We start from the raw sequence: 13240 nt of genomic DNA, 5'->3' as shown, positions 1-13240 counted from the left end.
ATATAAGAAAATTTGAAGAAGAAAACTAGATGTGGAGTGTTGTAATGTTTGAAGTAGTAAGAATATAATGCAACGTTTCTTGAATTTAGAATGTTTATATGTTCATGTACTATGAATTGACTTGAAATTAATTGAACTATAATTGTAAACTTGTTTTACGTGGCCTCATGCCAAGATGGAATAGAGACTTAAAAGCGAGTAATCGATGGATGTAAGCCTATACATCCCATCTGGAGGACTGTCTAATATCAAATATTGGGAATTAATGTTAGCTATGCTTGTACGTGTATAAGATGAAGTGATTCCAGCGACAATCACAGTATAACACCTATTGTACAAATATCATGCTGTATGTAAATAATTCCTCTGTATTGATCCTCATCGAAGTATCTAAAAACGTGCAAATGTGTCACAGAATATCTGCATTACGCATTTATTTTGACCGACCTGGATTTTCCTCTTTAATGTGCGTTAAAGTCGGCTGTTTGTCTGGTCTGCTTCTAATTACCTGTCTCACACTGATCGCCAGTGTATCCATCAACACAGAGGCAGGTGTAGCCATTGATGCCGTCGAAACAAGAAGCTCCATTTTGGCACGGATTCGGGTCACATTCATCGATATCTGGATACGACAGGGAATTCTTACTTTCAATCCATTATAAGCAACCAATTATACTGGATACGTCAAGAACAATGATAATACTATAGCATTAATGATTATGCAATTCGTATGTTCCACACAGTTGTCTGTGATGAGTCTGCTTCTCACCCCGCTTCCCATGTATTCACTTTCTCTTCTTTTGGGTCAGCATGACCCTTCATTTACATATTAAAATAAGTTAATAGATCTTGAACATCAGCTGATGGTTGATCCTTTACCCTCTCTGGATGGAGGATATATATTTTCCAATCTATAAAGCCGATTAAAAAGATCAGAATTTATGGCTGGAAAACATCATTGTAGAATACTTTGTTGACCGTTTCACTGACCTTCTTGTGGATTTATATCTATCATTCTTAACAGACAATATCGATGATAGATTTTCCTAGTGAAAGTTGAGAATGTGAGAATGGCAATTGAAACCAAAATATAATGGGACTGTCATTGACCGTCAACCTACCACCACGATCATTTGACGCAATTTAACATCGTACTGTGTCCACATCGGCTCAGGTTTTATCCGATCCTTCCGATCTGAGAAAATTGTCAAATCGTAGCGAGAACGGCATTGTGGAACAGGGGCTTTTACGAAGTTACTATCTTCCTTATGTCTCATCCGATTTTTGCCATCTTTGTATCGTTCTGTAGGGAATATTTTTCTTTCTTTTGAAGTTATTTACTTCGGGATGGATTTCCTCTTTAAGTTAGGGATATTTTTATCACATGATAATCACATCTAACATATTCTAATCACCGTAACTAGAAAATTGAGAAGGGGAAGCCAGTTTGATGAAGTGATTAGTTTTAAGGATCACTTGTTTCTTACTCAATTCACAGAAGGTTCCAGTGAATCCACCCAAGCAGTCACACGTGTACTCGTTCACTCCGTCAATGCAAACACCGCCATTGATGCACGGGAACGAAACACAGTCGTTGATATCTGCATTTGATACCATGTGGAAAACATTGTGATTATGAAAACGTGCATGTGAATGCGATACACCATTTTTTTTTTTAAAGGTCTGCGAGCATTAGCTCTTCTTAAAGTGTAGAGTTTCGCTTGTTATTCGTTTCCTAAAAAGACACGATTGCTCTGAATCGAACGGACTTTTGCATATGACGCTGCTGGTAATAACCATTAAATAAACAACGAGGTAATTATATCATTTACCGAGAGTGACGAAACAGCAAAGTGAGATATGTCTTGGCTTGTGCTATGAACAACAGTTATGTGTATACACGTATTCGAAATGTTTTGTGGTGCTGGCTTAATTAGTTTACACATAGTACCTACGTTTCCGAGGTAGAATAGAGGAATGAAGTCAGTTTGATACTCGGTCCTGTCCCCGTTAAAAAACTTGGTAAGGAAGTGGGGCTTATTTTAACACCTAGCTTGCTTGTGGGATTTCAAAGCATCAAAGGGGACCGGGTGTACCTTCTAACAAATCTGAGGTCTATCAGATCTGACGCGATTTTGGCTCAACTATTATACTTAAACGCGTTGGTCACACATTATCGAAACCAGATTATCAAAGTACTGGAAAAAGCTCCCATTACAAGTATACGACCATGACGACTGTATCAGGTAGAATCACGGAATGTTCCTCACATATAGGAAGTAACTTCAGTAGATTGCCACAGACTCTTATGATATTATCTTACTTATGGTACAGTTCTCCCCCGTCCATCCGGGCATACATGAGCACTGGTAGTCGTAGAGGAGATCTGTACAATTTCCTCCATTAAGGCACGGATCTTCGGCACATTCATCAGTTTCTGGCCAAAGACAGAAATATTTTCTGTGAGTGTATACATGGTATAAGTGATACTTTTATAACGGTCAGATAGTTGGTGCATTTTTCTCGGATGGGTCGTACACAAAACAACATCATCAAACACTGGCAGACAGTGCATCATATATGACATACAAAAATCGTAGAGATCATGTAAATCACTAGAAAGTGATTGGAAGGTAAAGAATGGTAAAAAAATACAAAAGTATAGAATTATGTTTTTAAGTCAGTTTTAATTACAATCAAAATTTCGATTTGAATTCATTGCCATTGCCATTCATTTTCAAGAATACAATATACAAACCTTAATACACTAATGATAATTTGAGTTGTGGTAAAATGTTAAATTTGAGAGAAAAATTACATTTTACAAACTTTCAATAAATCATTTCGATACAGGATACCAAGAATTGTGCATTTTTTGTTTCACAATGCTAAAACTATAATGCAGGGGACCGTCACGATGACATACATAACGGTGCTTACAGAGATTACAGCGTTATCCTAGTAACAAATCAACTATGTGCTCTACACACGAGAGAACGGTGTAGAAAATGATATTTCTATTACCTACTTGACTTTTGATGATGTTTGATTTTTCTCTCTCTGAATGTCATAAAAAAGACGAGAAACATTTAATCTGATATTGGGATATTGTAGATTTGAAGTTAATACCAACAACATCTTCAATTAAAACTTTTGATGAAGTCGACTATCCATGTCAGGTAGACATTTTTACCTCTTCGTCCCTACTCTGTCAATAGATATCAATATGAATAACAGCTATTGTAAATATAGTCTCAAACGTCAAAATTTGAGGATCAAGATGAATTATATAGAGACGTGGACTTAAGAGACTGACTTTCATACCTGCTATGAAGGTAATATTAAACCCTCTTCGTGTTGTGCTCTGAGACAAGAAGTACACCCACGCCTGATCTCCAGTGACAGTGATCTGTGTCCCAGCTCCTGTAACGGATTCTGTCCCGCTGAAGCTGACATTGTAAGTAGGACCCGGGCCTATTACGAGGTCATCACCGGCATCGATCGCCATGTCGTTGACGGTGAATATGATGTCGATGGCGCCGATGACTCGCACGAGATACAGGCATTGGCTCGAGGCAGGATAATCATTGGGATAGTCGGGGCTAGTGATTACCCCGGTCGGGGTGGAAAAATCTTCCCCGCAGTTGACCTCTGCAAAGAGATCAGTGCCAACGAAAGCATTATTATGCACCTTACTTCCTTCACTTGCCACATCAATCATCCGTTTAATTCGCTAGAGAATTTTTCATGAAATAGTGGTATGTTTGTCTGACACACACACACACACACACACACACACACAAGATTATAGAGAGACAGACAGAGAGAAAGCGAGGGGAGGAAGGGAAGAAGAAAAATGCATTCGTGATCATCATTCTCTCCCTCGATTATTTCGTCACTTCGTTGGTCATTCGAGTGTCCATCATGTCATTGTCTCAACTCTTACTCCGTCTTGACTATATAGCACACTGAAACGTCTTCAGTCATTCCCTTTTCTATATCTGTATCATATCATTTCAAAATACCAACTGATAACTCGCTATTAAAGAGAGACAGAAAGTGAGGAGAGAGTCTAAATACATTTGCTCAGAATATTTGAGATGTTTTGAAAGGTACGTCAGTAATTCTCCGCTGGGCAAAGCTGCCTCTCCCCGACACCTCTCATACACACACACACACACACGTTTCATCTTTCATGCACTTTCTATCTTCCTCTTATCGTTATATAGTTCTACTCTATACTAAATTTTAATTACTAAATTGACAGATACTGATCACATTATGTTATAATGAGTTTTAAAGTGACTGTGCAGTACTGGTTGAGGTGGGGATTCGTGTTTTGAACATTCCTAAGTGAGATAATGATAAACCTCTTATGAAATATGAAAGAGCATGCAATTTTAAGAAGGGTTCAACGTTTATTTGATGAAAATTGGTTTTCAAATGGCTGAGATATCCCCAAAAGTGATGATAATTAAAGACCGCAGTTCACGCTTTCAATTAGGGTCTCTTTTTCACCCTGTTTTTGGATATCTCAGCCATTTCAAAACCGATTTTCATCGAATAAACTTTTGATACCCCTTAGAATTGCATGCTCTTTTACATCTCACACAGTGGTTTATGAATAGGCTATCTCGCAAAATGTTAAAAGCTGAATCCTCGCCTCGACCAGAACTGTACACACCCTTTAACAGAATCTGCTTCTGCTTCATTTACCTGAAGTGGTTTCTTGAATATGAAAGTATATAGGACAACTTACCAAAAGACTGCTCGCAGGTGTCTCCCTGATAGGCGAAGGTAGTAATGAATTCCCCTCGAACTACCTCACTCCGTACGCAGTGGCAGAGAAACCTGCCCCCTCCTGAATCGCAGGCGGCGCTATTTTCACAAGGATCACTATCGCATGGGTCTGCCGGTGGATCTTCATTTTATGAAAGGAACAAAATAGTGAATCTTTAAAGACGGATTAGTTTTAAAAACAAGTTAAAAATAGCACACGTTTATCAAATCCAACACAATAGCATATGTAAAAACAGTACATAGTGTTAGACAACGTACATACTGTTTTGTCTAGCTCCATTTTTCTCGTATTGTTATACTGCCTTTTATATTGCGACAATGAGGATGGAAAGCGAACGAAACCGTAACGTAAAAAAAAAAAAAAAAAAAAAAAAAAAAAATATATATATATATATATATATATATATATATATATGGTTACTAGTACTGTACTAGTTGCAACCCGATGAAAAATTCCAAAAAAAAGGGGGTCATACGGTTTCTCAGTGTTTGCCCTGATTCTCTTGAATGTACGTAGGCCTACTATAACTTGCTGTGCATGATTCACTGCAAAACATACACAGCTAGCCTTCTTTTCGTAGGAACATTTCGCCAGATGCACTGCAACTGTTGTTGTTGTTGTTGTTGTTGTTATTATTTTCGTCTTCAGATTCGATATACACAATTTGCAAGAAAAATACATAACGGGGGATATAACAAAGAACAGGGGATTGCCCATTCAGCCATATTTGCAATATTATGACTGCTCTTCCACAGGGTCCCACGTACACTGTACAGCTTCCCTTCCAAAAACCTGTGCAAAGGAGGTAATTTTCCTTGTCTTCCCTTCCAAAAGCCCGTACATAGAGGTTTAAATTCTGACCTATTTCCATCCTTGGTGTGTCTCTAAGAATCTGGAGGAAGCATTCACTAGTATTATGTGGGTGTGTTTTACGGCCTTTTTATTTTTTGAAGGAGGGAGCTGAAACGCAGTGCGGAGTAAAGAACTCTTTTTGTTTTCAAACATTGTGATTGTGATATTCAATGAATTTTGGTAAACACATTTCTACTAAAAAAGTAATGACAGAGTCGTGCTTACATAACTGGTAGACTAACAGCAAAAGAGCAAGATAATTGTCATTTCCATCATAAGCTAAACTAGTTTATTATAATAATTGAGGTTATCAAGCAATATACGAAATACATGTACAATGCATGCAACCAAAATAATCAGATAATGCGTGGGAAATCCAATTGAAGTAGGGCTTGTATTTACATGGATTACTCCGGAAATTTAAATAAACATTGGGTGCTCTTTTTTTATTAATGACAGGAAGTTAATGCAGATTTAACTTTTTTTCCCCAAATATGTTACTGTTTAATTATGTTCTCCCCGAGATACACAGATTCAAATTACGATAATGTCATTCTAATCCACGAAGCTCTGAAGTTCAATTATTGTATACGACATGATTTTCAGATAAGCTCCAACTGTTGCACTGGAAATACAATATGAACACACACCCATTACTAGTATTATATCGATATTATACTCTGCAGTCAGCATTATGATCGATGAACGTGAGGGGCGGCAGGAAGGAGTAACATAATCGTTACATCAGCGACCATCTATTTCACCGGCGGGTTGCCTATTGTGCCTTTGAGAAGCGGCCACTTGTTGGAATAGGGTTTTGTTTTGTTTTGTTTTTTTCATATCACACACTGACGACTGGATTTTTTCAATGCATTTTAATAGTCATGCCTCGATTTAGCCATTCCGCATTCCCCTGAGTATTTACTTTTCTTACTTCTTCATTCAAAAAAATTCTGTGATTTCTCAAACAGTTTGCATCAGAGCTCAACTGTTGCAAAAAAAAAGTTTAGATCAAACAGTATCATTCATGCCCTTTTGACGTTCATCGACCACGCAGCGCATACTATTGATAATCATTCTCATCTTATTGGTATATTCCTGGACTTCTCCAAGGCCTTCGATACAATTAATCATGAAATTTTACTTTACAAATTGTGTCATTATGGAATACGGGGGAAAGCCTTGGAGTGGTTCGGGAGCAACCTGCAAAACCGAAAACAATACGTATCTTTGAACGAGAACGTTTCAAGTCTCGAATTCATTAATGTGGCGTCCCACAGGGTAGCTTATTAGGACCAGGGAGGTGCTCTTCCCACCTCCCTGTTAGGACTGTTACTTTTTATCATTTATATCAATGACTTTTGCAGATCATACGACGTGTTGTCATTTATACTTTTTGCTGATGATCCAAATATTTTCTTTTCACATCAAAATCCAGATACTCTCGTACACGGTCATTGTTGATTCCGAATTGAAAAAAAGTGACCTAGTGGATAAGAGCTAATGAATTATCACTTAATCTTTTGAACACTAAGTATGTGTTATTTAGCAATTCCACAGAAGCTTTACGCAAAGATATTATTTTAGGTGACACTCAATTAGAACGTATATCTCATATAACATTCCTAGGGATTACAGTGGACGATAAACTTTCATGGAGGCCACATTCTTATTATTAACATTAGTACAATGATTTCACGTAATATTGGTATCGTTAATAGACTCAAGTTTCATGTTCCATTGTCTTCTTTGCTGACGTTGTATTTTTCTCTGATTTTACCTTATCTTAATTACGGACTTTTAGCATGGGGTAGCGCCCATATAGATAGACTACTGTTATTACAAAAAAAGGGGGCACTTCGTGGTATTTGTGGCGTCCCGCCACGTTCCCATACAGATCCATTATTTGCTAAATATAAGATTTTAAAAATCAAAGATTTGTATTTTTTTTCAACTTGATCAGTTTAATTTCAACGCAAATGCACTGCCCTGTATATTCAATTCAATGTTTACACGGAACCAGTTTTTTTTTTTCATAATTTTCCCACTAGGCAATCTAATGAGTTTCACTTACCCCTCCTGAGAACTTTATTGGCTCAGAGTACATTTATATACACAGGCCCTAGATTCTGGAATTCATTAAGCTGCGAAATGAAACTTTCCTCTGTCTTTTTTTTTTTTTTGGTCTTTTTTTTTTGTCTTCTTTTAAGCGGAAGTTGAAATCCTTTTTGTTAAACCCTCTCTGATGTTTCGTTTTCATTAGCTAAGTCTCATCAGCCACAGGGTTCATCATCCAACCATCAATCAATTAATCTCTGAATTCATTATAATGAAATAGCCATCATAATCTTTGCACGGTGTGCAGCCACCAGCTGTTTGAAGCACCTCTTCAATTCCCTCTTTCGTTTCCTTGATCAGCGTGTAGGCATTCTCTTTTTTCCTTCTTTCCTTCCATTTTTCCATCCATTCTGTCTAGTCGTGTTATGTCGCTGTGTCTCCTGTTTTGTTCCGTCTTGTCTTGAATCATATTTTTGCTAGGTATATACAAAAAAGAATTTCATTAGATTTTCCTTTGAGTGGTCCACAATCTACAAGCTTGCTTTCTAGTGGACCTCTCAATTCTTTTCTTTTTTTCTCAACTGAAACATAGCCTTGTATTATATTTGCAAGTATGCATGCATATATATATAACACTTTATTTGTATCATTTGATATCATTTGCAAAGTTGTATGCATACGTTTGTGATATAATTCCTAATTTATATTGTGTTGTGTTCTGTTGGAAAAAAAGAGAAGAATGAAATAAATGAAATGAATTGAATTGAATTGAATATAAAGCCCGAAAATTCGACATTGGTCTCTGAATACTCAGTTCTCATTTTTGGTCGATACATGCCATTGATCATTAATACGTTTGATTTTCTGAGTTACGTCTATTTCCATCTTTTCATGGACCAGAGCCTAGATCGCAGATTTTCGATTCTAAAAATAAAAATGCTCCCACGCGCGTGGGTGATTGGATACAACCAATCTCCCACGCGCGTGGGAGATTGGATACACCATTTTTCATAATTGATCACGTGAACATTAATAGTAGTAGTAATGATAATGATGATGATGATGATGATGATGATAATGTAATAATAGTAATACTATAGTAGTATAGTAATAGGCCTAGTGATGATAATAATAACAACAACAATAATAATAATAATAATGATAAAAGAGATAACAATAACAATAACAATAACAATAACAATAACAATAATAACAATAACAATAACAATAATAAGGTCTACTTTATCCAGCGTAGCCTCTTCAGTGTTGTTACCGCTCTCTGTACCAGAGGGCCCTGCCATTTTTACTACCTTAGCATTGCCAGGTCCCCATTTATATCTGGGTCGATAGGGACATAAGCACTGGGCGGGAATCGATCTCGAGTCCTCCGATTGGGAGTCGGGAGTCATATCCACTATGCCACGGTGCACTCATCATAGACGATTAAAGGAGACCTCCAGATTATTTTTAGACTTTTATATTTGAATATCTATAACTTTGTTATACCAGGTACAGAGTTTTAACATAATCTTTAGTATAATAATGAAATAAGGAATGAGAATGTTTTCAAAATTCATAACAAATCACAATGAACAAGGATGACATAGCAGCTTCACATAAGAATGCGTCATTGGGTACTCAAGGAAGCAGAACAAAAGAAAAAAAAAGTGTGCGTACTATACAGATTAACTTGTTAAGCAAGTTAGATTGTAAAGGAATTACATTGCTTACATGACTGAAATATGTGAGCCTCCTTTGTCATCATCCTTGCTCAGTGTAATATGTTTTGGGTTTTTGCCAACTTTGTGTGTGTGTGTGTGTGTGTGTGTGTGTGTGCGTGCGTGTGCTTATGTGTGAAGGTCTGCGTGTCTTAGTCTATTTTCTTCGCCTACACCCTCGTTTCGCATTTGGGAATTCGTCCCTTTTTTCGTGTCTGATCAGTCTTTTGCGTTTCCATACGGAGGGGTAGAGCTATACACTTCCTCATCACCCCTCATACAACAAAGCTGCAGACATACAGAGATGGATAATGGTAGGCACCCCTACATATTAGCGCATTTTTGTAGGACAAAGTCAGAAACCCTGATGGGTTAAAAACCCGCTGTTTAGGAGGACCAGTATCCATTTCACGCGCGACTGTAAGCATGGCAATTATCTTAATCCCTATAAAGATTGTTCAATCACTTTGTAGCAACTGCTCTTTCGCGTCGTTTGTCTTAAACCACAACACACACAATTCATGCTTCTTCCTGGATACATTCAGAGATTTGCGAATGAAATTTCTTTCGAACTTGTCCACATTCTGGGTCGTGATTTGCTCATCATAGTGTTCTCAAAAACGTCTTGAAACGCACGCCATTTCCGAATACGTCGTGAGAACTATATAAGCACAAACTGCGCAGAAATGATTTTCGGCTCCATTTTCAGGACACATTCGAATAAAATCTTTTCCGAATGTTGGAATTTTGCTATTTTTTCAACTGTCGCATCCTTCGCATGCAAATCCATCGCCTGCTCAGTGAAAACAGTCCTTTATGCGCAAGCTATAGATTCAGAATGACGGGAACAAAGCTTTGTCCACAAACTTTTTTTCGGTTTATATGTCAAAAGGATTGAATGAAAAAAGATCCAACACTATGCGCTTTTCCACACTGGGGGACATGGCTGAATGAGTGGTATTCGCAGGACCTGTCATTGTGTGAATCTAAAAGCACAATACTGGTCTTCGCCGTGGGTAAACGAAACCACCGCTCTCGGGAATGTTTCCGCATGCATGGGTGCCAATGTGAGAATGAATGGGTAACTAGATACACCAGGCAAAAGTGTCATAATATTTGTTAACTGCCTATGAACTGTGGGCAATACTTGAGGCATACTACAACTCTCCCCCACCCTCTTTTATATCTTTTACCTTTGTATACTGTAATTATAGAGTTAACAGATATTATAAAATCTGGTGAAAGATAACATGAAGGCTAATTGCTCTTTTCCGCAACCTGCATCTGCAATTTGGAGAGAGCATAAATTGGTAACGAAAATAAAGAAGTGTAATGTTGATCTGGACAACGAGAACTGTTCTTTTCCTTTATTTCTTTAATCATCTATTTACACCGGGGGGGGGGGGGGCAATGCAATTGTGTCTTTTGCTGGACTGTATAGGCCCTACAGAGATCGAACTGCATGTAACATTAAGTTTCCTATAGTGATTTCCGCATGGGTGACACCGTCCGCCAACGTAGCGAATGAACGGGGTAACGACATTCAGAAAGATATGTGACAATACTTCGTCTGCTTTCCCTTTCCCTTCCCCCAAGTCATTAGAACCAAGTGTATTATGAAAATAAAAACCAAGGACTGAATGTATTTTGTTTATGCCTTCTTCCGCTGACAGTTTATAATCTATGCATATGATGATTATAAACATGTGATCATTGTTATCGTTAGATGTATACTTTTAAGATCAATAGGAGCAGCAATAAAAACAGAAGCAGTATGCGAAAGACTGGACTTCCGTTTAGGCCTCGTCACCTCCACGTTCATAAGAATGCTATACACGTAGGGCCTGCATTATACACACATATGAATATTATGGTAATCATACACACAAATATAAATGATAATCATACACACAACACATACATTTTAAGAATTTGATACGCATTTAACAGTAGTGTAGTGATTCTTCCCACATTAATAATATGAACAATTTTGCAATGAATATCATGAACTTGAGATACTGATGTATTCAGAACAAAAAATAATGAAACATAAAATAGCACGTATATATTCTGTGATGAGGGAGGATAAAGTAGTAATTGTGGACAGCAGTCCAACCGTTATAATGATTGCAACTTGTTATTACAGGAAACAACACTTGTTGCAGTATGTAGAAATCACTCCTTACCTGTCTGGGTCAGGGCTACATCTGCCACAGCCAAAAGTACGACCATTCCAAGTAGAGACACAAAATCCATGGCTCGCGCACTAATGCTTCACTTTCACCGCTTTAAAATCATTTTTGTTCCCCCTTGAAGAATGAAAGAAGACTCGGTTAAAAAACCTGGATTCTTCAGTCCTTCCCTAGGGCAGGGAAAACGACTGAACGTAGCCCTCCATATTATGCGACATCGCTGGGTAAATGTTTGCCGAGTTATTTTGCACTCGTATACTGGGCCCGTGAGTGCCTCTCTCGCTGTCCATTTCTCTCCCTTTCTCCCTTTCTCTCTCTCTCTCTCTCTCTCTCTCCCTCTCTCCTATTCTTTACTCGTATTGACGGGAAGAGGCGTAGTTTTACCTTTTATATAATGCGTGCTTAGGCGTGCATGGCGGCAAAAACTAAATGCAATACACGGGTTGCAATATTGTATGTGATCACGGAAAAATGCCGTCAGCCTTGTTTGATACAGGATCTCGCATTTGAACAATACCTACTATTCTCAAAGAGGTCGTGCATGTACTATTGGACCTATTCTCGTCATTGTGTTTTAGCGAACAGGCTCAAAGCAAAAACCCTGTTTTGTAAAATGCCACAGATGATACTATATTTTTCACTCGGGCGGCTAATATGTTAGGTAAGTATATCAATCTTGTATATGTTAATCCAGTCAAATGCGTTCTGTGTGTTCATCATTCTCCCCGATCCACCTCTTTTGCACTTCTTTACATGCCGTTACCTTTCCCGCGCTGACAGAACATGGAATTCGGAAGTAAGACTAGCTTTTGTCCTTGAATGCAGCTTTAAACATGGTCACATTAAAATATGTCAATGCTACTTTCTTTCTTTCATTCGTGCCTAGAGAGAAGTTGAAAGGCTTCCCTTCGTCTCTCGACCTCTATCAAACACACAACTGCACACACCACACCTACACATTAGTATTGCTTTCTCTCTAGCTCTCAAAACACATGAAACCCCAAAGTTGCATGTGTTCTACTGCGGCTATTTGCATACTCCGATGATATGTTTTTAAGAACACTATATTATTACCTTGCCCGTTTATTGCTTCGCATTGCTCTATCATCTTAACCTATTGTCAGTAATTGTGGGAAATATGCATTTAAGGAACAGACCATAAGAATTCAATTATGACATTGTATAGAACGGGTGGATGAATACGTAAACTATGAAATTAATGACGACACTGTTAAAGAACGCACACAAACCTGTAAAAATAACAAAGCCAAGTAATGACAATGATAATTTTATTCATCTTACACGTAACCTTTGCAAAGGCATTGCAGAAAACGATGAACACATTACTGTACATTAACATTTCAAAAGTTCTTGTACATCATTTACACTAGTGAGAGAAAGAGAAAGAGAAAGAGAGAGAGAGAGAGAGGGTATATGCAACACATGACATAATGACCTTCTAAGAATTTGAAGGATACAAGAACATATTCGCACACTACATGATTCGTATGAAAACAAATGGATGAGATATAATAAAATGACCAAAGTCGAAGAGAAAGCAAAACAACAAAGCAAATAAAAGGATGCATTAAAAAAAAATACTAATCGGCTTCGGCAAA

At 37.7% G+C, this 13240-nt stretch overlaps 1 protein-coding gene across 1 annotated transcript in view; it reads right to left on the bottom strand.

Annotated features, from left to right (window-relative positions):
- LOC139738062 (uncharacterized) overlaps positions 1–11685 on the bottom strand; it is a 45406-nt gene extending 33721 nt beyond the window's left edge. The window contains exons 1-6 of the mRNA XM_071648723.1: positions 11616–11685; positions 4760–4921; positions 3325–3651; positions 2324–2437; positions 1488–1601; positions 509–622 (exon numbers count right to left, since the gene is read on the bottom strand). Coding sequence (XP_071504824.1) covers positions 509–622; positions 1488–1601; positions 2324–2437; positions 3325–3651; positions 4760–4921; positions 11616–11685 — 901 coding nt within the window. The remainder of the gene's footprint in view (positions 1–508; positions 623–1487; positions 1602–2323; positions 2438–3324; positions 3652–4759; positions 4922–11615) is intronic.
- Between the last annotated feature and the right edge of the window lie 1555 nt (positions 11686–13240).

Source organism: Diadema antillarum, unplaced genomic scaffold (assembly GCF_040938485.1).
Source record: "Diadema antillarum isolate AM-2024a unplaced genomic scaffold, OU_Dant_1.0 seq00000720_RagTag, whole genome shotgun sequence".
NCBI lineage: Eukaryota > Metazoa > Echinodermata > Echinoidea > Diadematoida > Diadematidae > Diadema > Diadema antillarum.
The sequence above is the reverse complement of the archived record's forward strand: the minus strand, read 5'-3'. Positions and strand labels throughout refer to the sequence as shown.